This window comes from Tachypleus tridentatus, chromosome 13 (assembly GCF_004210375.1).
Source record: "Tachypleus tridentatus isolate NWPU-2018 chromosome 13, ASM421037v1, whole genome shotgun sequence".
Taxonomy (NCBI): domain Eukaryota; kingdom Metazoa; phylum Arthropoda; class Merostomata; order Xiphosura; family Limulidae; genus Tachypleus; species Tachypleus tridentatus.
The window spans coordinates 151,480,451-151,508,283 of record NC_134837.1 but is presented as its reverse complement, the minus strand read 5'-3'; the positions used below and the strand labels follow the sequence as shown (position 1 = coordinate 151,508,283).

At 33.1% G+C, this 27,833-nt stretch overlaps 1 protein-coding gene across 7 annotated transcripts; it reads right to left on the bottom strand.

Annotated features, from left to right (window-relative positions):
- Bet5 (blocked early in transport 5) lies at positions 1–27,208 on the bottom strand. Of its 7 annotated transcripts, XM_076474982.1 has the most exons (6): positions 26,768–26,911; positions 22,158–22,256; positions 19,697–19,767; positions 17,520–17,658; positions 8,106–8,245; positions 1–399 (listed from the first exon to the last, which is right to left on the bottom strand). In XM_076474982.1, exons 1-5 carry the CDS (start codon positions 26,870–26,872, stop codon positions 8,120–8,122), a joined length of 540 nt encoding a protein of 179 aa, XP_076331097.1. In that variant the 5' UTR covers positions 26,873–26,911; the 3' UTR covers positions 1–399; positions 8,106–8,119. The 7 variants fall into 7 exon arrangements, with proteins under 7 accessions (XP_076331097.1, XP_076331099.1, XP_076331101.1 ...); XM_076474984.1 differs by lacking the exon at positions 8,106–8,245; XM_076474986.1 differs by lacking the exon at positions 8,106–8,245 and having other exon boundaries at positions 22,158–22,223; positions 26,768–26,887.
- Between the last annotated feature and the right edge of the window lie 625 nt (positions 27,209–27,833).

The window sequence follows — 27,833 nt, the reverse complement described above, 5'->3', positions numbered from 1 at the left end:
ACGTTTGACCTTCCTAGGTCATCTTCAGATTTATTTTACTCCAATTCAATGAATTTAAACTTACATATAGATATATCTACATAAACTCCATTTTATCATTAATCATTATGTATGATATAGTATATACAGTCTTCACAGCTCCTAAAAGCTAGTTGCTGTTAACATCAAGTTCCAACAGTTAAATATTAAACTGTACCACTCATGCTGGCCTTTACACTTTTCTTACCATTTCTGATCCATGTAAATAAAGCATTGTGAGGAAAAAAAAGATTGTTTAGCAATTAAGCCATACACTTGTGATCATTTTCAACTTCTAAAACAGCCTCATACTTTGTCTCATTTGATGTTCAATTTTCTTTTGATGTTAACAGTCTTCCTTCCAATATCTGATCCAGTAACCTTGAACCATAAAAGTCAGATTCTTCAATGAGTTGCTCAATGATCTCTATAACAGTAACTATTCTGATACTGTGTGTGGAATGATTTTCATACTGAGATATTCCAGTTTATATGCCTATCTAAATATTTTAATCCTTAATTAAGTATAAAATAATTAGATTATCTGTCTAATAACCCACCAAAGTTCACATAAGACTGTCAATCACTGGCTGAGCTTCAAAGAATACTTACCATTTTATCTGGAAGTGGTACAAACTCTTATTTGGAGAAAGATAAATACTAACTCTGACTATTCTCTCTCAATTATAACTATCAATAATTTTCATTAGTTCAATGAAAAAATTTAACCATCTATGTCTAGTTAACTAGCCCTTCGTGTCATACATCTTTCAGTTTCATTCAATATATGATCCATTTTAATCATATCAGTTTCAAACCCTTTGCACAAAGTTATCCAAAGAATTATTTGCATCACCCTAATTTTGAACTTATAGACTACAAGGAAGGCAACAACATCCATTGTCAGTTCTTAGCTTACTCTTATCTGACTGAATACTGGAATTTATGTGAAGTGCATTTCTGCACCAATAGGTCATGAACTGTGAATCCGTGTATGCAAAGTTTGAGCAGGCTTTTTCCACTATACTGTTTAAATAAGCTTTATGTATATTTGTGGTTTACAAGATTGTTACCTTGACCTTTAATTTAATTAATGGTCTATGTTGATACCTGCACTTCACATAAATTTTAGATACAATTTATATTATTATATTTTTACTCTCTGCAACTCTTGTATTTCTTTTGGTATTCTGATTTTACATAATTATGATAAAAAATCTTTTGACAAGGTCTTAGTAGCAGTTTCTATGCTGAAAAAAGTATTTCTTAAAATTAAAGGCCAAGAAGTATTATATCTTATACACATTGCAACTCCACATGTTATACACCTTTATGTAAAATCCTGTTTCATTCAAAATGAAAATTCATAGCAAAAAAAAATGTAATCCTTTATTGTGTTGCACTTCTGTTCATTACGAGTTTTAATTAAAAAAAATTTAAAACTGCATATTATTTATTTCAAATTTTAAATTTGTTTAGTGCTAAAAACCTTTAAGGATTTGCAGAAGTGATTAGTTTCCTATTCCAATCAAACATTATCAAAATGCACTGAATTTAGGAGTTACATTTTCTAACACTGAAAATGTATTTCCAATAGATTCTTACCTACTCTCACTCATAGCTAAACTTTTTAAAGGAACACCAGTCATTTTTATCTCTATATTTACTACATTATCAAAGCAACAAGATGTGACCATCCTCTACTAATCCTATTGCACCCTCTATTCTAGGACAGGTAGCTCCGCCTACCTTTGTGGCACAATTCTTACTTTCAAGAACTGGCATATACAAACCAAAAAACATCAGCAAATCAGTAGGGATGAAGGGTGGGAAGTTGGTGAAAGTACCTAGAAATGCATTTACAGTGTTAGAAATGGTGCTTCTGCTCCCCAATAATTAGAATCTCACACTGGAATGATGGAGGGGCCAGTCACTGCACAAGCCTGTATAAATAATTAAGTGACCTCTATGAGAAAAAAAAAAAAAAAGCAGGTGTGCCACAGATAAATACAAGGCACACCTGTGGTATATAGCATTACTTCTGGAACAGGTATGTATGCTCTTCACCTACTAGAGAAGTTAAGATACAAAAGGCAGAAGCTTATAGAATATGTGGCTAGGACTATAGTGCTATATATGAAAATAAGCCAAGTACAGTCCACCCAAGCAGAAAACATATAGGGGAAGTGCCCGGGGATGTGATGTATTCTGCCAAGTATGGTCTAAGGACAAAAACAACATGGAAGCACATTGCTTAAGTTTGTAAAATCAACAAGTTTGGTTCACCCAGGCAAAACATCCAGGGGAAACACCTTAGACTGATATAAAGATAGCCAAGGGAGGTCCACTCAGGCACAAATATCTGCATCTGAGGGAAGCCCCTTCGTATACAATGGATTATGTCAAGTGCAATCCATGTGTACAGAAAACATTCAGTTCAAGTGCCTTACGTAAAATATTTCATACCATATTGTGTGTATAATATGCAGCATAATGATGATTTATTTGCTTTACTCATGAAATATGAGTTGTGACATGTATGTATCTATCTATATATATATATAAAGACACACACACTCATAGATAGATACTGATAATAAAAATGTGGTATAATATACAGATATGGATACACCACTGAAAAACTATCTGGTGGTCTTACAGAAATACCCCATCTCTGCAGTGAATATTGGAAAGGTATCCAGATATAGTGATAAGATATAAACTTCAGCACATCTCATGACCAGGAAACACCCACAACCAGGTACAATTCTGAAATATTATCTATAAGCAATGGTAAAAGAGAAACAAATAACAATATGGCAACTTACTCCAGCCACAAGTGAACAGATGTGTGTAGAATAGCCACAGGTGGAAGTTAATACCTGCAAGAAGAAGACACAGTGATGTGTGGAGAAAGAGCGACTAAAGTGTAGGAAGTTGTCCATATACTAGCCTGAATGACCCCCTTCAACTGACAGAGGAACAGAGCATCTAAGGCCAGAGTTATATCACCAATTACATGAGAGAAGCAATATGTAGTTGGCAGCTGGTCAGGGACACATCCAAATACTTTGGATGTAGAAGTTGATGAACCCAACCTACGAGTGTAAGATAAGCAAGATCAGGGAAAACAGGAATGCCATGGAATGAGACAGGAAAGAGAACAATGAAAAGAGACAGTATAAGCTAAATAACAGGACAGGAAATGAACTGGACAAGGGAGATGATCCAGAAAAATAAAGAGAATACACGTGGGAAAAAGGAGGGGAGAAAAGGCAAAAAGTCCAGGGAAAGAATGTCAGATCTGAATTTTAAAAAAATTTATGAGAAATGGTAAATAATGTACAAAAGATTGGAACAGCAAAGACTGCATTCTAGGAGGGCAAGAATGAAGATTATAAGAGAAATATTTCACAAGGAACAAATTGTAACAGGTTCAAAGGAAGAACTGGACAGGATGGTAAGAATAATATGAAAATCATGATCTGACAGTACAAAGGAAGTGTATTGGATGGGCCAGATGGAAAACAAATAAAAATGGAACAACGAGGGAAGAGAAACTTTCTAGAAGAAAAATAAAGAAAGGGAATTTGACAGTGAAGCTCTATAAAGAAATCAACTAAGAAACAGAAGTACAGGAGAAATGGAAGTCCTGGGATAAAGTCTAAAGCAAGACTTATGCTTCTTGTACAATGACAAAGTAAAGAGGGAGAGCAAAAGATGTATATAATGAAAAATTCAACATGAAGAATGAGTCCCTGAGCTGAGGTACATGACTGGACAAAAAACATACAGAAAGATAGAATATGGTGATGTTGGGCTGAAATTTTACAGATCATGGTGGATAAAGAAGAGGGCAGGATATCTTACTCTATGAAGAGCCAGAGCAGAGGGAACTATGTTGGATCTGGCCAATTCAGAGCAACTAACAGAACACAAGAAAAGACCAAGAAGAGGAGGAGTTAGAACACAGGATAGACATATAGGGGCAAGACCCTGAGATGAGGCATGTGACCAGGCAAAGGCCACTCTGAAAAGAGTGTGGAGACATCTGGATCAAAAAGTATCAGATTGGGGATGACTGAGGAGCAGACAAGACAGAGGAAAAGATCAGGTGTGCTACTCCAATAAGGACCAGAGAAGAGGAAACCATATATAAGTGGCCAATACAGAAGAACTAGTACAGCATAACAAGGTTTAGTGTGGATAAAGAAAGATCCAAAAGATTACTCAACTCAGAGGGTACACATATAGGTGAAGACCCCTCCTATCTTTACTGAAAGCATCTATCTCCAGAGTTGAAGGGAGAGAAACTGAAGATCAGTTACTGAGAAACACATACAAATATGCAGTGTTCTTTGTTGAGAACACACCCACAGAAAACTATGTGGATGAAGAAATCACTTTGTGAAGAACCTGGTGGGGATGTGATACAAGATCAGCTAAAAGAATCAGAACTCTAGAAACATGACTTACCATAAAAGTCATTGGCCCAGTATACAAAATCTAGAGCCTGATTATACAAAGATCAGTACATGGTTCCCCCTTTCTAGGTGATAAAGCTGATAACAGTGGCATCTCATAAAGAACTAATACCATTCCCCTACAGGAAAGGGAGGATGGGATACAGAGCCTATTGAACTGCCAAGATACCAGGATGTGGATATGGAGAGTAGCCTCCTTGACTGATCACTGACCCAAAAACTCAGGGAAATTGAGAAAATTGGGATGGTCCATGGAATTGTGAGGGTAGTTTCCTTGTCAAGAAGTATCCACTGAAAGGAATGCATGTGTTTATGACCTGATGAAATGAATACTTTTAAGGAAGACCACATCCCAAAAGAGAGAACTTGATGAACATAGGGAGAAGAAAAATGGCAAACCTAACTGTCCACTTTATATCCTGGAACCAAAGTGGAGAAGGGTAGACTTGACTGAAAAAAAGGAAGTGAATAAAACCCCCAAAGGCTAAAATACTGTGAGAGGATAGTAAAGAACTTCTACAACCAGACAAAAACACTCATCTGAGAAGCTTTTTAAAGAAGGAAGTGGGTGAGAGTGACTGATCAGGCACAATAAGAGGAGAGCAAAAGCCTGCATTTATGAAATGTGAGTCTGAAGACCCAACAAGTAAAGATGACACATGAAAGTATACCACAACAAAAACACATACAAAGCTGAAGAAAGTTTGTTAGCACCTAGAACTGAAATACAAAACTCACCGAGAGGAACCATAGAAAAGAACATGACATTGGGGGCATAAAAATCCACCAAAGTGAGAGGCAGGACTCCATGGTAAAGTGAGGCAATTGCAGGTTTGATCTAGAACTGATCAAGAAAGGGACTTTAAACTTCCATGTTGAGGGAGATAAAGAAGGACAGTAGTATACTCCTGGTTGAGTGGGCTCTATACATTTGATAGCCCTGTTGTGAAGTAGGTCACAAATAGATTGAGTAAGATGACAGGACCAGGCACAATCTTGAAGAGATCTGGGAAGTGAGTAGAGAGGAAGCAAAAGTGGAAATCAGAAACCCTCATAAAGAACCCATAAAAAAGAATGAAAGTGTCATTAAGTGTTGTCAAAAAGACAAATAAAGAAACTGAAGAAAGTACACAGAACCAAGAAACTAACAAAAAATGAAGAAATGTGTAGGCTATAAAGGGATTAAAAGTAACAATCCTGCAAATCTAAGAAAATCGACCTAAAGCATAAAATAATAAGTTACTCCTAAAGTACAAAACCACTAAAGGTACTGATAAGATAAATTACCCTTAAATACAGAATGTATAAGTTGACTCAAAGAAACTATATGATATAGGACATGAAAAAAACTTACCCTAGAGAACATGAGAATAAAAAGGCATCAAGTTAATAAAAACAAAGGTCGTCTTAAAACTTATCCCCAATTAAATGTTAATAATAGTAAAGATACATAAAGAAGGAGGTTACAACTAAATAACCTTCACAAAGAAAAAATGTAAAATATTAAACAAAATGAATGCAAGAAACAAATTCTAAATACCAGTTTAAAATAAAGTAACCTAGATAGTAAAAAAGTATAAAATTCAAACTTACACAATAATTAGCAGGGAAGACGTGAATCATGTAAATTATCAAGTGTGGAGATTAGATCCATACACACAAGCTCATATAAACTAATTGAGCATGGGTATATCTTTGTGGAGTGAGATATATACATTGAAAAACTTACTATAGATACCTGCACTAGTATCACGGGCACAATGGGATTGGTGGAAAATGGTCACATGATCAGCATATGTTACTGCAATGATACAAAACATAGAGGGTTATAAAAGACTGGTGCACTTTTGAAAAGTTTACCAATTCCTAGAGAGCAAATGAAAGTTAAGATAGTTGTGGGTGAGAAAAGAGGTAATGCCCCTTAGATTTAAATAGATATTTAAATATTGTTTATTACCATAGATGCTTAATAACAGGCATTTGTAAAGATATAAATATATATATATATATATACACATATATAACAATAAAAACATGTTATTAGTGTAGCATCTATAATTACTTATAAAAGGTTCAATAACTCAAAAATTGAATGTAATTTAATAGTACTTATACATTAAGGTATAAATATTCTTTTAAATAAACTTTCTAACTTCATTACACATATTTCAAAGCAGAGATGAAAATCATTCAGTATGTGTATTTTGCTCTGTTGCATTGAAGTAACACAGCTGTTGTTTTTGCAAATAATTACTATATGAAAAAGTTGAATTGTAATTGTGTGTCATATGTGAATGCAATAAAGGCTTCATACCTCTTTTTTTTTAAGGAGTAACACGAAAAGATTTCTTGAGGGTACAAATAACTTAACACTTGTAGATGTATTATGATCATTATCCAACAGATTATTCCTGAGGTTCAGGCCCTGATTTTTTTTTTAATTCTTTATTGATACATTTAGTATATTTTTACTGTTTTGGATTTAGAATTGGTAATAAATGTAGTTGCTGTTCATCAAAATCATGTTAATAATGTAATCTGATGTGCCTTAAACTCTGATAAGACAGTGTTGAACAATAAAAGGAAAAATATCCAGCTGAGATATAGCTGGATATCTTTAAAACTGGAAATGATTTAAAATCTGTTTACATGTTCTATTTGTAGACATTTAATTTAACAATAAGCATCTAAGCAGTGGTTTTGGTCACTTAAACAATGCAATGAATGTAAAATAACCACCATTTATCTTAAACATATACGCAGTAGTTAAAAACACTGTATCAGTTCAAATCCACAGCTTCACATTCTTTACCTGATAGTAATCACTTAGGTATCATAAATCCAATATATATTATTTGTTTCAACTTAAAGAAAAAATGAATGATGTTTAGTTTTTGGTCTTCAAAAGACCCTACAAACAAAAACCCAAAATATAACTACATTTACCACAAGAAGGTGAAATCACAAATCAGGGTCAATTACTAAACACCATACTTTATACATTCTAATGAACAACCAATATTGTAAAAGAATGTCTTTAAAAAAGTAATTTATAGGCATACTATTTCTTAAATGATAGACTGTTTTATCAGTGTAACTTAAAAAATGAATATATACTATGTATGGTAGTAAACAGATTTCAGTAACCACAGGCCCTCTCTTCTAGTTTTAGCTAATGATAAAAAATTAAATGCAAATGAGCAAATAAAATTCTGTCGACTGAATGAAATAAAGCTGCAGAATCTTGGTCTTCAGTATTTCTAGTCCTTTTGTAATATACTGTTAAAAAAAAAGTAGTACACTAACCTCTTTGGTGGTTAAAGTCCAGGGCAGTAGACACTAAGAGTTAAAAACAAAACAGGGAAATTGTATCTACCCACACTTACTTTTGACCATGCAACTGACTCCCTGGTATTATGATCCAAACCCCTTGATCTATACTTCCCCTATGAATATTCTTGCTTTGTGATCAATTCACAGAAGTTTATTTGTGAAGAGGAAATGTCTGAGCAATTTATCAAACTAATTTGTACATTGTCTCTTCAGCATACAATAATAAAGACACACATAATTAACAAATCAGCTCAACTAAAAACATTTTACTTTAATGATTTCTTTCAGAAAACTTTGCTGTAGATGCTAGAACTCTGCACAAATTCATCTAGTTTCTTCTTGAAAAGTTCACTACTGATTGAGTGTCCTAGTACAACCTCTGGATTCTTCACAACATATTCCACATATACCTGAAGATAGGTAATACACTTTCATAGTCTACTGACTAGTATCGTATACAATTACTACTTATTACACATATAAAATGTTCCCACATGTATAAAATATACATGCATCACTTATGAGCTTTCAGAGTATTAAGTAAGCTAACAAGAACTACTAGACTTAGTAAGTATTACAAATGATTTTTATAAATCAGTAATTAGTAAAAAATTATAGTTTAAAGTAACTACTGTACAAAACAATAAAATATAAAAGAAAGAGATTATAAGTGTACCCTCAATTTTACAACAAGAATGATTTATAGAATCTTAAAACACTTACCAGAAAAAATAGTTACACACTGATCAATAATCAAAAATCAAAGGATTATACAGCAACTGGTGCTGATAAAAAAAACAAAATAGTGGAACTATCAAAAGCCAGTCATGGTAATTACATTATGAACAGGCAATTTATGCTCAGTTTTATAAATAATTAAACTGTCTACCACCAGAGATGATTTATATATATATATAATACTAATGTTTGTTAGAACAAACACTTAGAACAAAGTACTAAACTAGATGTTAAGAGTTTTGGTGTTTCAGTTTCTTTGATACTGTTATTTTTGGCAAACTGAGAAGTTACTTATAACTCAATGAGATATGATGAATAACTGATTCATCTTCTTACTGTGAAATTGATTATTCCACAGTACCAAGTTTGATGAGTTCCAAAAGTTATGTTACTTTCATGTTTAAGAAACACTACTGATGTTCATGAACTGGTAATGGTTTTTTACTCATCAACTAGACTACAATTTTGTTATCAGTACCAAGAATCTTTACACAAGTTTTCTGAAGCATTTCATTAAAAAATTATTCATATTTCTTAAAATTTAAAGCAACAATGAAAAACATGTAAACTACTATCCTAATTGTTTACTACAAAATATTTCAGCTAATACCATGAACTGTGTATAACTTGCAGCTATGTCTCCTAATTAAAGCCCTTTTTCCATAATACCCATCCACTCTTGTTTTGCGAATTACTTTGAGAAATTTAGTTGACAGTCATATGGTAGATAGCACTGATGTTTATTTTAATTTTTTGCACAGACGCTATCAGCACAACCGATACTTTCTAATGTGACATAACTTCCCATACATAAAATGCTCCTTGGCAAGCTACTAATTTGAATAAATATGTATTCTGTCTTTGATATATTTTTCTTACCACAGTGAACACACATTTATACAGGTTTTGAAAAATGTGTAGCATCAATGCTACCAATTTATTTTTCTAAATTATTGAGTAGATAAGTTGTTTAAGATGCTTTTGTTCTTTTTGTTTGTCTTTGTACAGGGTTACTGATGAAATGTACAATTCCTCAAACTGGTATAACTCTATGAAAAGTGTGAAGTGAATGACAGATTGAGCTACACTGTTATTTATAATTGTGATTAAGTCATTAAACATTTCACTTCACTTTTACTAGTTTATTAAATATCACTTTTTACAATAACTTTATATACTGGTTAGTATCCCAAATTTTGGAAGATTGTTGACATTACTGTCATTAAGAAAGATGAAAAACCAGAAAATAAACATAGTAATCATGTATCAACTGGTTTATTACTGGAATAAAATGCCACAATGCTGCTCAGTTCTAGAACCTAGTACATCCACAATGAAACCCAAGCAAAGTATCATGTGGCAAATACTAATTAAATGCCTACAGAAAATTACAAAATAATTAGTAATTACATGTTAACAGGGACCTACAAAGTAATTAGTAAATACATTAAAATATCAAAGAGACCAATAGATAACACTCAGTTGTTATAGTAAGCTAAGACTATGGGAACTACAAAGTATTTAGTAAAATATAATACTCAGTTTTCACACTAATTTGAAACTATATAGAAACTTCAGATTATTCAGTAATAAATAAAACTTATGATTAACAAAAAAAAAAAAGAGGTATAAGGTAATTTACATATACAACTATCTACATATTTTATGTATTACGGAGTACTGAATAGACAACAGTACTATTTGGGTTACTTTTTTCTTTTAACTGCTTTTAGCTTAACAGTGATACTTTGTGCATCAGAAATGTTTATAGTTAAAGTACAACTGTTCATACAATTAATTCTTTCACAATTAATTAACACATATACTAGAACTAACTTGTTATTTATAACTTTCCTAATTAGATTGTACCTACTTCAGAAAACTATACAGCCTGATAATAAACAACTAGAGTAAAATCAAACATTAAAAAAAACTTCTATTTTCGTTTCTTTTTAAATTTAGCACTCTTTCTCCTATTACTGTCTTGCATAAGATTATAAATTCATACACCACATTCCCATTTACAACCATGTAAATTTAAAAATTTTAATTTTTCTACACTTAAAATGTATTTCTTACATTCTCTTACACAAGATTCCAACATGTCTTTCATGCAAATCATCATGCATCATCTCCTTACAAATAAGAATATGACATGCTCATTTGTTGTACGTGACTCCCTCCACACTCCTTTACTGAAATATTACTTTGAAATTTGAGAGATGTCAGCACCAGAGGAATGTGGTGAGGAACAGTGGGAGAGTGAGAGGCAGTAAGTACCTATCACAAATATATTTTCAGTATAGAAAAATTATAACTTTCAATACAAGATCAGCTAGAATCCCATTGATAAGGATGAGAGATAAGTGTGAGGAAACACCAAAAGTGCACCCCAATATCATCCAAAGGATACCCCTAAAAATAAAACAATCAGATCTAAAGATCATAAACATGGAACCATACTACCCCTGAGCTAAATATATCCTTCACCAATGCAAATGTAGGATAAGGATCATAAAATCTTTACCTCAAACCCAAGAACTGGGAGATTGAGATCCACTCAAATTGGGGGTATGACACTAGGATTAGTTCTGAGCTATTTATCTGGGAATTTGACATCTGGTATTAAAAGGATGTCCGTCTCATGCAGTCAACTCCTCATCCAAGAAATGAGCTTGGACCATCCAAATAACATCCTGTAAGAAGAGATAGTCAATGACAGAAACAGAAAAATCCCATGACCCACAACACAGATGGAGGAAATTGAGGAAGGAAGATAGATCCCGAAATTTGTGTGAGAACTTATGCTAATTAATTCATTCTAAATTCAAAACCCACCCATGAAGAACTGACATCCATGTGATGATAAAACAAGGGCTCCCAATCTAAGAAGAACTGCATTTTAACATCTCACTCCATTGTCACTGGTCGTCACAAAGAGGAGGATGTCATGTCATCTACTCTCAAACTTGCCAGGATGACTAACAGGTAGTTCAAAAACCATCATTAGTCATCTGAAATTGGCCATTCCAGTCCTGGTTTCGAGTTATTTGATGTTATGGCCAGTTTTTAATTTCAAATCGAACTAGACAGACTTTGATTCTTGAAAAGGAATTACATTAAAAAAGGTATAATTTATAAATTAAAAACTTAAATAGAATTAAAAAGATTAATGCCCTTTAAAAAACTACAAAAACATTTCTAAGGTGAACAGTGTCACAATCATCGATAACACTGTCTAACATTATTGATAAACCTTGGGACAGGATATGTTTAAAACAGTGCCATTGTTCAGAGTCATAATGACAACAAGACAGTATAATGTGGCTTACTGTGACCTGAGTGTTACACAGACAACACACTGGTGCATCAGTCCCAGATAAAAGAAAATGATGAGTTAAAAAACTGTGACCAATGCATAGTCTAGTAAGAACAACCTCCTCTTTCTGATCCTTATAGAAACTGGATAGAAGTAGACGTTAAAGAGAAATGGGCCAGTCTGTTTTGAATATCAGCAAGAACAGGGTGTGAACTAACATGAAGTGATTCCAGGTCCAGTATAGAACTAAGTGAGTCAGTATAAATAGTGCAGTTTGAGTACTGCTTAGCTTCTATGTGATCCAGGGCGAGAAAAATGGTATACAGTTTAGCAGTGAACACAGATGCTGTAAAAGGGATTCTGCGTGCAACCACCGAACCGCAACAAACCATAGCAGAGCCCACACAGTCATCTGATTTTGAACCATCTGTATAAATAGGAATGGAAGGATGGTTCGAAAGATGTTCAGCAAACAACAGACACTATTTCCAATCAGAAGTGTCTCACATGACTTAAAGATAGATCACATTTGGGGACTATAATAAGTAATGGTTGGATGGGCTAACCAGTGGATACAGCAATGTTATCCAAGGACAGAAACTAATTCATCTAACTGCACATGGATAACAAGGCCAAAATGAGCTATAGCAGATCATCTGTTATGAATAAGAATGGCTCACTAAGGAAGCAAACCACAACCCCAGGTGAGATGCTCTGGTAAGTAACAAAGATTCAAAGCATACAGTGAAGATAGTTGCAAATAGTGGATGTGCAAAGAAGGTTCATGAGACTATGTGTAAGCTCTGAACTGGGGAAATGAGGAAAGCCCCAGTGCAGAGCTGAAGTCCTTGATGATGAACAGGGTGCAGTATTTTTAAGGCCAAGGCCCTGGCACAGCCATAGACCAGTGATCCATAGTTGAGTTTCAATCAAATAAGAACATGATATATCTTTTGCATAGAACATCGATCCCCTCCTCAAGTGATGGAAAAGAGGGCATGGAGGATGTTCAGTGCTCATGTACATTTGACCCACAGTTGCATGATGTGTGGTATAAAGGTCAGCTTATGGTCAAAGATAAGCCCAAAGAACTTTGTCTCAGGGACCACAGGCAGCACAACTTCAACAATATAGGGTTTGGGATCAGAGTTAATACCCCATTGGTAGCAAAAGTGTATATGCAAACAGTTTTAGAGAGAGAGAAGTTAAAGCTATTTGCTGTGGTTCACTTTAGTAAATGAATGAGGACAGTCTGTAGCTGTTGCTCAATGACTGACACGAGATGTGAAAGTCGTCGACATAGAGCCCGTTTGCAACAGTGAGAGGGAGTTGTTCAATGAATGCATTAATCTTTATATTGAAAAGTGTAACACTCAGAACATAACCCTGAGGGACTCCAAATTCCTGTTGAAAAGAACGGGAAAGTGACAAACCCACACAAACTTGGAATATCCTGTCCATTAAAATTTTTTAATAATAATGGGCAAATGGCCATGTAACCCATATATATGGAGGTTTTGCAAAATGCCATACCACCATGTTGTATCATAAGCCTTCTCAATGTCAAAGAACATTGATACAAGATGTCGTTAGAGAAATGTTTCTCTGATTGACGTTTCAAGTTGAATCAGGTGGTCATTGGAGCCTACACTGGGTGGGAGAGAGGAGGTTATTTGATTTGAGGAACTAAACAAGATGAGCATCAACCATCCTCTCTAAGGTTTTACAGAGACAGCTCATCAAAGCAACTGAACGGTAGTTTGAAGGAATCCTGGAATCCTTCCCAAGCTTAAAGAAAGGTAGGAAAATAACCTGGTGCCAGGCATCAGGAAAAACATTCTCCTGCCACATCTGGTCAAAAACAATCAGAAAAATAGCAAGAGAAGCAGGAGATAGATGGTGCAGCATTTCACAGTGTACATCATCAGGTACAAGAAATGTATTACCGGACTGGCAAAGGGCCAGTTTGATTTCCACCAGTGTAAAGGGAAGATTACAGTCATAGAGACAAACACCTTAAAAGGGAAGAGGTGGTTGATCTGCCTGATTCTTAATGGCTAAGAAGGTGGAGGAAGAAGCACTAGATACCTGGCAAAACCTTTCACTTCGAGTATTGGTGATGCTAAGGATATCAGTTACTTCTTGGCCATTAGAGAGCAAGATCGAGAGAAGAACAGAATTATATTGCCCACTGACTTTTCGAAACTTGTCCCAAATGACTTTGGAACTGGTGGTAGATGATATGCTGGTTGTGAACTTAATTCAAGAGTCCTTCTGGCTTTGACGTCTTACCCACTGAGCATGTGCATATGCCTGCTGAAAGCGATGCAGTACGAGAGTGTGGGATACCTACGAAATGTATTCCAGGCCCATTTTTGAGATTTCCGTGCCATGTGGCAGGCAGGATTCCACCACAGATAAGGATATCATGGAAAAACGTGTCAAAGTTTTAGGAATACATTGAGCAGCTGCTTTTATAATACAGGCAGTTACTACCGCCACACAGTTGTCTGTTGATGGCTTACAGACAATGGCAGGATTAAGTTCTGCAAGAGCAGTGAAAGAGAGCCAGTTTGCTTAAGCCAGCTTCCACCGGGGCACACGTGTCAGGTAGCATCAACCACAGCCAGTCTCTCTCAACATTACTGGAAAATGATCACTGCCTCATGGGTTATTGCCAACCCTCCATGAAAAATGGGAAAATAGTGAAGGGGGGTAAATTGAGTGATCAATAGCAGTAAAGGACTGACTAGGTGCATGAAAGTAAGTAAAAGAACCAGTATTGAAAAAGAGAAAGATTGTGACCCCTCCTACCAATATCATCTCTTCCCCAGAGAGGATGATGTCCATTAAAGTCCCCCAGGATTAAAAAGGGGGACGGCAACTGTTCAATGACAGCATCAAGGTCTGATTGATCATAGGTCTCTCCAGGCAACAAGTAAAGAGAACAAACAGTGATGGTACAACCCAAGGAAACAGGCAAAGAAGGATAGGGCACATGCTGATTGGCTAACAGTGCTACCCTTCCATGCACTTGTCCATCACATACAACCTATTATTTCTGTTCAAAGAAAACTACCAAAAGGTGACTGTATTGGCAGGTTTCAGAAATGTTTCCTGTAAGGAAAGACATACAGGATGGTAGGAAGCAATCAGAGTTTTGATGTTTTCCAGATTAGAACATAAACCTTGACAGTTCCATTGTATCAAGGTGGCCATTTTTATTTAAGCATAGGCAAATTGGGTAGAGAACCCTTCTGTTTATGACCAAGTAAAAAAACCAGGTGAGATATACTACCATGAGAGCCATAGTAGGTAGTCAGTGAGAAACCCCCTAGTTGTAAACCAACTACAGAAAACCTTCCACTGGAAGATGGATAGATAAAACCATCTAAAACAAAAGTGACTCAATGTGTAAAACAAAAAGAAGGACGTGAAGGGTGAGATGAAGGACATGTGACCGAGTTTGATGAAGTTAGCAAGAAAGTAGAAGAGGGACAGGAGCAATTACTGTAACCACTGAAACCAAGGCTAAGCTGGTTAATAAAGAATCAATCGGAAGGACACAACAAGAAGTGGAAAGAAAGAGAGACATCACCCAATGAAGTAACTGGATGGGTAGGTACACATAAAGATATTTGTGTAACAAATGATGTTTAAATGATTTAGAAGAATTAAGCCAGTACAGCATAAAACCTACTTGTAGGCTATGTGTATGGTGTTAATTGAAGAGTCATAAAAATATATATAAATGGGTATAAAACATTGCATTTTTGGCTTGGAAGTTAGTTCTACAACAATGAAACCCTAAGTTCTGACCATAGCTGTGTTGTAGAATACGACACAAATATCTGCTTTACAAACTCTCTGTAAGAATAAACTTCTATACCACACTATAATAAGGAAATGATATATTATGTGTAAGAATAAAAAGTTTATGTTGAAAGAGAACTTAGATATTTTGTACATTCTGTGTAAGAATAGGTTTGCTGAGAGATGTTTCAGAAGAAGCATTAAACAAACTGCATATGTTAAACTATATCTGTATGTATGTTAGGCAACAGTTTAATTGACAATTCGTTCATTTTAGCAGTAGATTTTATGAGTATTGTTGAAGATTTAATTAATGAACAGCTGCTTGCTCAGAATGAAGAATTTAATGTTCATAATGTAGAACTATTCCCACATAATATTGACACTTTAAATGAAGGTTGGTTAGTATTTGAATATTTTGTTTTAAAGCATAATTTACAGCCTGCATTTCTGAGTCAGTTCTTTATTCTAGCTGTAAATTTCTTTGAGTTTGCAAATTGTGTACTTCACTTGTAACTCTTTAACCTGAATTGAAATAAATTCATTTGTAATTGGTGTCAAAGTTGAACCCCAAATAACCACTCTACCAGCCTTCCACTACATTTTGTACTAATTTCCATTATTGTACTTACATTAACCTTTAACTTCAAATGAATTTCTGCTGAATATTGTAATTTCCTTTCACTTTTTACAGTGACAAGAAAATTAAAAACTTACAACTTGTTTAATGTTTGGTCATTCTTTAGTAGAGCTGTGTGATCATCTCAACTAAATCAGTTACCTATGAGCATGGGCGTATATTTTTTACACCCGATGTACATTTCGGGAACTGAAAAAGCCTACATCTAGGCCTAATTATGTAATTCGATTGGTAAGAACATGAGAATCACAAGAACAAACACACAATTTGTAGACCTGTGATGCAATAAAACAATTCAACAGACCAAACTGTAGGGGGGGATGATTGTATGCACCATACCCCCCACCTAAAATGAAGGGGGGTGTATACCCTCCATCTCCCCCAGGATCTATGCCCCTGCCTATGAGCATCTATTATGAAGAATATGTAAATGTTGTATGTAATACAAAATGATAAATTATATATCAAGACTTCTTGAACCTACATTTTTCTGACATCATAAATATTAAATTTCATGTTTAAAAACAACAATTTTAATCCAAAATTGCTGCTAATAAAATAAACTATCACTGAAAATAATAAAAAACTGGTAATGAAATAGACTGTCTTTTACTTGTAAGCTATAGTGTTTTTTTTAAATATTAGGACACAATACATTGTGTTGATAGTAATCATAAAAAAATCTTTTACGCAGAATTTTTCAAAAATAAATTTTAAAGGTTTGCAACTTTCTGTGAGGTAACCAGTCTTTTCTGTTATTTTAATTTCAAAGACCTTCAGGAAAGAAACAAAAGTTCTACATAAAGAGATTCAGTTTATCTAACCTTTATGACATTGTGACATGGGCAACATAAAATAATAGCTCCAAAATATAACAATAACTTTATGTTATATAATATTGATAATCTGTGCTTATTTATATGTCAATCAGCATGGCATCAAAATTTGCTTGCCATTCAATATGACAGCAAGCAAATACTAAACTAATTTGTACAATGAATGTCCTAGGAAGACTAATTCTTATATGAAATTTAATTATGAAAACCTAAAAAATATATACGCAAATACATATAGACAACATGCTATAAAATAAGAATTCAATAACCAACTGTGTATGTGTTTATCAAACAATATATTTCATTTTTTATAACAATACACGTAATAAGCTCTTTACCTGTCTGTAGATTTCATGAAGAAGTGCTCGTACATCAGTTGCACCCACATCAGTGTTCATAATAAACTTCAGTCCTGATGGTGTCTCATAAAAGTTAAGCTTATATTTGTTTGTCTTAAAGTTCGTGAATCCATCTTTACTATGAAAAAAAGAAGCAAAACATAACTTGTTTTGAAATATGAAAACAGCATAACTAAATTTTTAAAAATATTAAATTCATACTTTATTTCATGTTTAGGGTACAAAGCTAATCCATAATAGTGAAATGCTTTTTACTGATTAATATATTTTAATCATAACAAAATGCTCAGTAATTCATTCTTAACAATACACAAATTATAAATTGTTAATACCTTTTTCATACTAATTTGCTTTACTAATTTCAAATTATCTTTTTATGTCTTAGGAATAGTAAACATTTAAAACACTAGACCTCAAAAATGCAGAATAAAAACTGTAATAAAGTGACTGACACATATAAAAACTGCTATAATTTATTACACAGAAATTAAGTAAAATATATTCAATTTTCTCTGTGCAAAAATTGATTCATGTTCTCTGTGTTTCAGAAAGACATCTTTCAACAATGAATTATGAGTTACTCTTTACTGTAGATGTAACTACAGTTCTGGCTTTAACTTTCTGATTTGTCCTAGTAGAGATGGAGACCAACAAAGACACAAAAAATCCGAACCTACAATAAACTACTACATTATAACTAAAATTCATAAATAGGTATACTAATACATATATGTTTGATGTAGCATTTATGTTAAAAAAGTGCACTGCAAGGATGCAAGTAGCATCATTGAATTGAAATTGCATAGAACTTTTACTCCAAACAAGTAAGGTCATCTTAAGGTAAACAGAGAGAGTTTCAACTGGATGTCACTTTGTTAACCTGAAGATGATTTAAAAAGGATAAAACATTGTTCTGTACTTTATTTCAGCTGTCTTGAGAATGCATGAAGATGCCAGATGCTTCAACATGGAGAGAAGAAATAACTGAAATACTATGGAAGAAAATGAAAAGTAAACATTACCTTTAGGAGAGTCAACAGGGTAATATAAAGCTGAAAAACTAGGCAATAGATAGAGTGGATAGAGTTAACAGAAATTAACTTAACTATGAGTATTGACCAATCTTAAGAAAATTATGTCATGGAACCCAAATAACTACAGATAATAATATTAATAATAAAAGTATTCAAAAACCAAAGCAGTACAATGTCTTATCTTCCCAAAGTTAGTAGGCTGCATTTAATATGACGGACTCCAAACAAGTTGTGTCCTGATGAAGGTAAGCTCACTGGAAAGTCAGTCACCCAATGAAGTAAACTACTAATTCTCCCCAAGAAGTATGATCACTTGCAACTCATATAAATGTGCTGATATAAAATATAACCTCTAAAGAGATAACTTAAAATTCATAATTCAAAATGAATAACCCAACACGACTGTGCTGGCAGAAAGAAATATGAAATAATTCTGTTTCAAAATAACTCAAGTTACAAATGTCACTGCTGTATAATAAATAGTAAACAAAAATCATTTCAAGAGAGCACAAACTAAATATGACAACATCAGTACAATCAAACAAGAAGCGGTAGTTTGATAGAATTAAATAGAGGGAGTCACATGTGTCAAGAGAGTGTGTCACACTCTTATTCATGGAGAGTTGTTGCATGATAAGGTGAGACATTTGAATTAGCTGATTGTAATGGTTTTTGAAATGAGAAAAATACTTTTGCATATGGAGAGCAGTAACAAAGAAGAATACCTATTTAGGTGAGTGGAGATAATGTACCATATGGGATATTTAATAAAAGTGTATAAATCTTTAAAAAAACATAACTGAATATAGAACACATTACAGCTTCAAATAGTTAAAATGTTAAAAGACTAAAATACATTTAACTTTAAGATGTTTAAAACAAATAAAGAAAAATCAAATAATTTTTTTTAATATTTATTGATTTCTTTTACTTGAAAATAGAAATTATCAACTACTATTTGATAAATTTAATCTGTCAATACTTTTTCACCAATCAAATATCCAACTCTATTTGTAAAACTACTATATTTTACTGGTTAACAGATAAACTTTTTGTTTTAAATCTATAGTATAATAATTTGAAAATACAAAAGGTTCAATTCAGAAAAAAATTTAAACTTACCAGTCAGTGGGTGAGATCTTTGATACAAAGGACTTGATGGAGAAGATCATACCATACATTAACTTGGTCTCCTGTAATCATAGTACAAGTTACATGATTAAAAAACTGGATTTCTGTGGTATTTTTAAACTGCTCTAAATAGGATTATTTTGTGCAGATCTTATTCCAGTTTAACACTGCTAATGGTGTTTTATACTGCAGCTACTGTATGTTTACAATAAAAGCAAGATGATAGTTTATTTGAAATATTACTATTATTGAAAATACAAAACCCAATGTGAGAGCAACACCTTTTCTCGTTCCTTACATTTCTTCACAAATTATGAATACTATACCAAACTAGTATTATTAAAATTTCATTTACTTTATTCAATTTTGTTCATTAACATTCTAAAGGACCTAAAATGATGATCTATTTACTTTCACATAAATAGTGTTACGCCTTAATACATAATAAACATAGTAAGCATAATGGTTATTCTTTCAGTCAAAAGTGAATATTTTCCTCACTTGAAAAATTATTTCACATAGTTATTAACCTTTCTGCACAACAAACAGCTGTCTTCATGCCATTGTCATTAGAATTTTGCACATTGCAAGCCTTGAATGAAGTTCCCACCCCTACACACCAGACAGATCTAGTCATCATCAGCTTTCTGCTGTACATTAATACTCATAAAAACTAGCATTTGAACAATGGCTCATTTTGACAAGATTAATGTAAATACACCAGAAGGAGGAAGGAAGGGTGGGAGGTTATGCAGACATGAATAACGATCTGAAATATATTTTCAGGTAAGGAAAATGCTATCCTCAGAAATGTTTACCTACTATTCTACAAAACAAAAAGCTGAAATCCTACATTGAGAAGGCTGTGGAAAAATAAGTGCATATAAGGAAATTACAAATAGAAGCTGCTTTATGAAAATACAGCATCAGAAAGGGAAAAACCAATGGAGAATGTCACCCACAAGGAGTAACCAAGTATGGCATCATTTGGTGGAAAACCACATCCAAGTTATGGGACACAAATGCATCAGGAGTCATCCATATTCCTGCCTACAATATCAAGGGAACATCAACTGTAGTTTTTGTTTGTTTGAAGTTAAACACAAAGCTACATGATAGGCTATTTGGTTTCTAGCATTGTAAGTCCATATACATTCCACTGTGCTACAGGGGTACCAATTATGAAAGGCAAAAGAGGCCATGAGATGATGAATATTATAGAAAATTGGATGATAAAGTTGATAGACATACTCTCCCATGGAGGAATAAATAAACTGGGTGAGATGATAAACTCAACATGTGAGAAGACTGAAAAAATAAAACGATTCCATGACAAGAAAAGACAATGGAAACAGCAGCGTAAAGGAGAAGAATGAGGGAGATAATGCCCAATTGTCCAAACAAGAAGAAATGAAAATGAGAGTAACTGGTGAAAACATCAAAGCTCTCAGTAGTAATTTCTTACAGACCAACAGATGAAACTGATGAAGGTGGAATGAAGGATTTTTGTTTTCCATTGCAAAGAAAACAGTTTTTCAATGGCTCCTATGGTAACTGGTGGATTGAAATTAAGGGATTTAGGTACCATTTGTAAGAGTAGAAATGTGACCTACAATATTATCAAAATTTGTGAAGGGACAGGATTCTTATGTTCTGTATAAGGTTTAGAGCTTAGAAAAAAGTTTCCAGAAACAGGAGTGGAAGCTGTAACTTCTACACAAGTGCAACATTTAGAAGAATGGGTGCATCTTGTTCCAGGAGAAGCAGTGACAGAAAATGGGTTTGTAAATGTACTGGATGTGTGGTATACAGAGGTATGGTCTGTGAACTGAATAAGATGAATAGAGTATGTTGGAGGAGATTTATGACAAGGAGTGTTTAGTGGATCTAGGGTGGATCGTTCAGTGGCTGTTTGTAGACAAGAGAGAATATAGTTATTGATAAAGAACCATAAATTACCTGGATAAAGAAGCAAATGTTTTATATCATTTATACAACATTCAGACAGTCCCCAAAACACCACAATCACATTTTACTGTGAACTATTACTACTGGTTTATGTATGACAATGCTAAATATGTTATACAACAAAAGAAAAGTAATGATAATCTAAGATGTCCAACAAAACATCTTTTATATCATTGTATAATTATGATGCATAGGTAGTGAGATTCACATTTATTGTTATTTCTTTACATTTTCATATCTTAATTTATTTAACATCTAAGTCCTTGTATATCAAAATATTTTCATAATTTTCATTCAATATTATATGAGATTATAGCATAAACTAAAGCATTTATTCACTAGTTACATTAAGATACTTTCAATGCTATAATGTGTTTAAACAGCAGTTTCTTTCCACATTATGTACTTGATTTATAACAATACTACTATAAAGTTATTCGTGATATTCCTTTAGATAAATATTTTAGACAGAAAGAGATATCACCTCCTCATTAGACATTCCTGAGCTCCTTTTCCTATTCCACTCATGGTAATACAAACAGGTTCCATTCTGATCAAAAATGTATAAATTGTAGATCATATTCTGCAAGAAATGGCCAAAAACTAATTACAAAACAATGTACATTGTTTTATCTTCATATATATATATATATACATATATGCATATGTTTCTGTTATTCAAACATGCACATTTCTGTTTCATTATTTTGTTCTTATATAAACAAATGTGATAGTTATCACAGGATAAAGTTGAAGGTAAGAGTTATAGAAATGAAGAAATAAGAAACAACCTCCCCTTGTAATATGTATGTGAAGTTAGGAATTATAATAATTTTAAGATCAAATTATTCAGTATATTACATATACAAAGCTCATAGAAAATAAAACCATAATTTTAGTGCTAAGAAGTGTTAAACAATGATTGTAGCTTTTAGCACAAAAATTTAATAGATAAGAAACTGAAATTAAATATTTGGTTGGCCACAAAAACCTTATAAAATATATTGCTCAAAACAATTAACCCTTTAGCAATGGGATGGTATAATATACACAAGTTTATCTACACATTTGCAAATGTTAAGTTTGCACTTTGACTTTTGACACAGCATGTATATCTTCACAACATTTGGTAGACTATCAGTAAAGATTGTACAGATTACAAGAATTCTGTATACAAAAAATGGGATTTTTAATGAAATATTTTTATTAAAGATTTTTTGTGAAAAAATTGAGTTTGTTTCATTACCAGTCTGAGTGCAAAGTGATTTCATGTTATGATTAAATAACTATTCTTCACCCCCAAAATCTCAGATATTGTTTTCATAATCTCTAAAACTTCTTAAATACATTTAAAATGTTTGTTTTCAGTAAAACTTTACATTTTGTCTGTTACTTAACCAACCTCATAACCATCATAAAAAATTTGGAAATAACTATAAATTAAGCTTCTTTTGTTCTAGTATGACTACATATTATAACATGAAAACATAAATGTTTAGTTTAGGTAGCTTAAGTCTCATAATGCTATATGTGAACAAATATATATTTATTATTTTCTATTATACTGACCTTTCAATTATGCAAACCTAAGACAACAGAGCTTGCACTGGAAAGGTGCATGTGCACTAAGGTCACATATCCAGTAATATAAAACTGATCTTTAGTCTTACCTGTCATGACTGTATTAGTGGACTAGGGTCATTCCATGTCAAATCATCCAGGGAGCTGCAGGTGACCCCCTCAGAATGCCTTGTAAAAATTCACATGTGCTCATCTACCCATATAATGAAAAACTGCCAAAGAGTAGATCAATATCTCTAATAGTTTCTAATTTACAGCCCTGTAAAATTTAATTATATTTTTATTTTTGACAAATTCATTTTCGGGCAACTTTGGCTACTTAAAGCTGCAAGAGTAATGGTAGTAAAAGGCTGAAATTTGCTACACTGACTGAATTAATCCCACAGAATTCAAAAAATGGTCCCAAACCAAGTTTATCTCTTAGGGTTTTCATAGTGAGGCTATATTTCACCTGAAAACCCAAAATCGTAAAAAACATTGGTTTGCTTAATAAGCCATAGCTCTAAGATTGAATATGATACAAAGCTGAATATTTTTTTCAAATTTCCTATGACATATCAGTTGATAAATCAGCAATTGTTGTAATTAAGTCTGTTAAATCTCCTGTACAAAAATTTAGCTGCATGCATCTTTTTATGATTAGCTAAAAATAGCCCTACTTCAGGCCACAGTTTGACCATGTCACCAGTTATTCAGCCTTTTCAGATTTTTACCATATATTTTAACATCTCTGAATATGATCTACAAAAAAAAATCAAGATGGTGTTCAACCTACTTTTTGAGTTATAATTTTTTAAAGTATCCTCTGACCATACATTTTTTATTTTTAAAAAATTCAGTTCAGGTGTGTTACTGTGTGCAAATATATCCATACAATTTTGAAAAACACCTGTCAGAATGTTATGAATCTCACTGAAATATTCTAACCAGCCTTTAACAATGTTAAATAATGAAGTTGTAAGAAAAAGAAAGAATTAATTCATTTCTGAACAAGTTTATTGGCATAACTAGTTAGATTACATGGCAATGCAAATATATTGTGTATGCATTACAGTTACGCAGATATGGCTGAGCTTAAGATTCATAATATAATAAATACAAAGGTAAATCAGACACTGAAAAATTTTCTAAAATCTGGATGATTTGACATGGAATGACCCACTAATATTTTGTCATATACAGTCACATTTCAATTATTATACATTATAAATATGTATAGAGATTATTACTGTTTAGACATAAATTATTAAACTGTTTTTATTAAAATAAAACAATATACCTAGAAGTAAAGCAAACAATTATCTCATCCCACTATAACCTTTGTACTTGGCTGTTGCTGGACGTAGGTTACTAAGGCTTTTAAAATTTCACATGTGGACGATATCAAACAATATCTTTTTTTTTTTTATATATATATATATATAGTTGAATATCCAAAATATCATAAATAACTACAGTGATACTGCAGAATTCCACTATAATTTTTTAAATAGATTTTATGAACTAAGAAACTTTGATCAGAATAAAGATAAAACCTACCTCCTCCAAAACTTGGATTGAAAAAATGTAGAAGCTTTTTCAAACATGAAAATGGAAAGAAAACCACTCTGGAGACAATCTGAGCTGTTAACTGGTTATTTGCATGTCATATACTAAAGTAAGAGTATATAACAGACCGTTCCAAAACACTTTTGAATGCAAGTCAACAAGCGTGATGACATGGCGTTTGAATCCTGACTCATTTCAAAAGGGTTAATAGACAACCAGAAGTTTTAATATTTATAATGAGGCAAATCTATTTTTTTCATGATTTGATAAAAATAATTTATTTTGAGCAGCTTAAATGTGTGAAAATTTACATAAGTAAGGCCCTTGCCTTACAATGCAAAGAACTGTGAAACACATATACATTTTTACATTTATTTTCTACACCATCTAGGTAATATTTTAGCTTAGGTTATGATAGACTAGATTTTATTACTTTAGTTTAGGTTTAATGATATTTGGTTAATATATAGTTCATATATTTATAACTACTAATGTACAACATTCCAAAACAGCCTTGTATTGTTTGTATTTGACTACGTAAGAGAAGGTTTCATAGTTATTTGAATTTCCCTATATAGACAATTGCCATGTGCATGTACACTCTCATAACATACATTCATGATTCTATAAACTACCGGGTGGCCCGTAAGTCCCTACCCATCCATATATCTTATGTATCCAGTGTATCTGTGTGCTGTCCGTCATTCTTGCTGCATAATATTATGCACAATATGCTCTACAAGTGTAAATGGGCTTACATCAGCCATATTTCTCTGAAAAAAAAAGAAACAAATTTATAATACATACATAATTGAATAAAACATAATAACATATGGATGGGTAGGGACTTACGGGCCATCCTGTATTATAGATATTATAGACGCTGAAAATGTGTTGGGGGGGTGCCTATCCTCTTTTTCAATAGGAGGCAGTGCTTCTACTTCTAATAACCTAAAACCACATGAAATATCCAAAACTTGCACCAAGGAAAAGGGAGATAAAACACATCAAAAAGAAAACAATGTTTGTGTTTCAGACCATAACAAAATTAAGGTCTGTACAATGTATGATTGTAATTCAGAACTGTTCATTTTATCCAGATTATAAAAATTGAGGTCAATATAAAAGCTGTATTGGACCAAATAAAATACTGTTGAGAGACCTCTCACAGATGCAGTCCTCATACTGCTCATAGTAAACAATATTATACAGAGTGTTCGGAAAGTCACAGTGCAGTTTTGTAATCATATTTTATTCAGCCAATTTCAGCAACTGATAGTGGTGTTCAGAAACAAAATAAGTAGGATCCAGGCCTGTATTGATGCCAATGGGGGTCACTTTCAACATTGTTTATAATTGTCATTCATATTTACCTCCTGTATTCTATATTGAATCATGTCTATTAATAAATATATAAGTGCACAGTGACTTTCCAAACATCCTGTATAAGTGAACATACAGTACAAACATCACCATGTTAGAAAAACACGTGGGTTCAAGAAGTCTTGATAGAATTTTCCTCTGAAGAAAGGTGCACCTTTCGAAAGTGCTTCTGTTATAAGGTTTTTATCCATTAATAAAAACGCCATATATAGTAATCTAGGTTATCTGACGGCATCATCAACAATTTTAATGATACATGATTGATACAAAATAATTCTGAAACTATTTATTCTAAGTGATATCTTCAATCAATAAATTGATAGGAATCAGGCCTGGAAAATAACATTTAAAACTTCTGGTGCAACATTAAAACAAGCCAGTGAAATTTACGTATCTGTAGATTTAAGTATAAAAAAGTAAATCAAATAAAGCCTTGCGATTTTATCAACTCCACTGACTTATACTTAAGTAAGAGTTACTGCTCTCCTAACCTAAATAAAATGATAGTGTAAAATGCAGATCCCTCACAAGTACAAATAATCTAAAAATAATTTTTCTTTTCTTTTTTCGATATTCACTTACCTCAAAATTCGAAGTCGTTGCTTTCACTTTATTATTTACAGATTTATGCCTATAACCTTCTCCTCTGGTTACAAGTGAAATAGCACGCCTTCTTACGGTGCACATTGATGACAGTGTTAAACAACAAATAATTTTATGATATTTGATGTAATTTCAACAGCATAAACGTAAATAGGAAATTAAAAAAATTAAAAGACTTATAAGTCAGTCTTTGCACCGCAGTGTAGGAAAGTAAAATATTTTATTTTGGTTTATCAAGTACTTAATTTCAAGTAATAAATATCATAAAACTATATAGTTCAGCACACCAATGTAGCATGGTGGTTAAGGCACTCGACTCGTAATCTGAGAGATGCGGGTTCGAATCTCTGTCATATCAAACATACTCACCATTCTGGCCATGGGGACATTATAACGTGATGATCAATCCAACTATTCATTGGTAAAAGAGTAGCCCAAGAGTTGGCGGTGGGTGGTGATGCTAGCTGCCTTCCCTCTAGTCTTACACTGCTAAATTAGAGACGGCTGCGCAGATACCCATCGAGTAGCTTTGCGCAAAATTAAAAACAAAACAATCAATGTACACTATGTACCTAAAGGTTCAGACATTGTTTTGTTGTCGAGCGAAAACTAGATAATAGGCTATCCATGTTCTGCCTGCCTCAGACTATAATGGTATTACATGGAGTTCTAAGTTTCATCAAGCTTCAGAACTTTGAAAGTAACTAGTTTGGCTATTTTTATTACTACTGTAAATGCCACTACTTCATTTTTCGCATATACAGACTATAACTATATGGCTATGTTTTTCGTTTTTCATTTTATTTCCACAAAGCCTTACCACAAAAATTACAGCAGTAAGTATACAAATGTACAACGATAAAATTAGAGGTTCGATTCCTCTCGTTGGACTCAGCAGATAGCCCGATATGGCTTTACTATAAGAAAACATATACCAGAAGAATATACTTCTCGGCAGATGGAGAACAAACAAATCAAGGTAAAGACCAATAGTGGTGAGTTGTTGCGACGAGACTATGAAGATGGTAAAAATGAGAAACAAAAT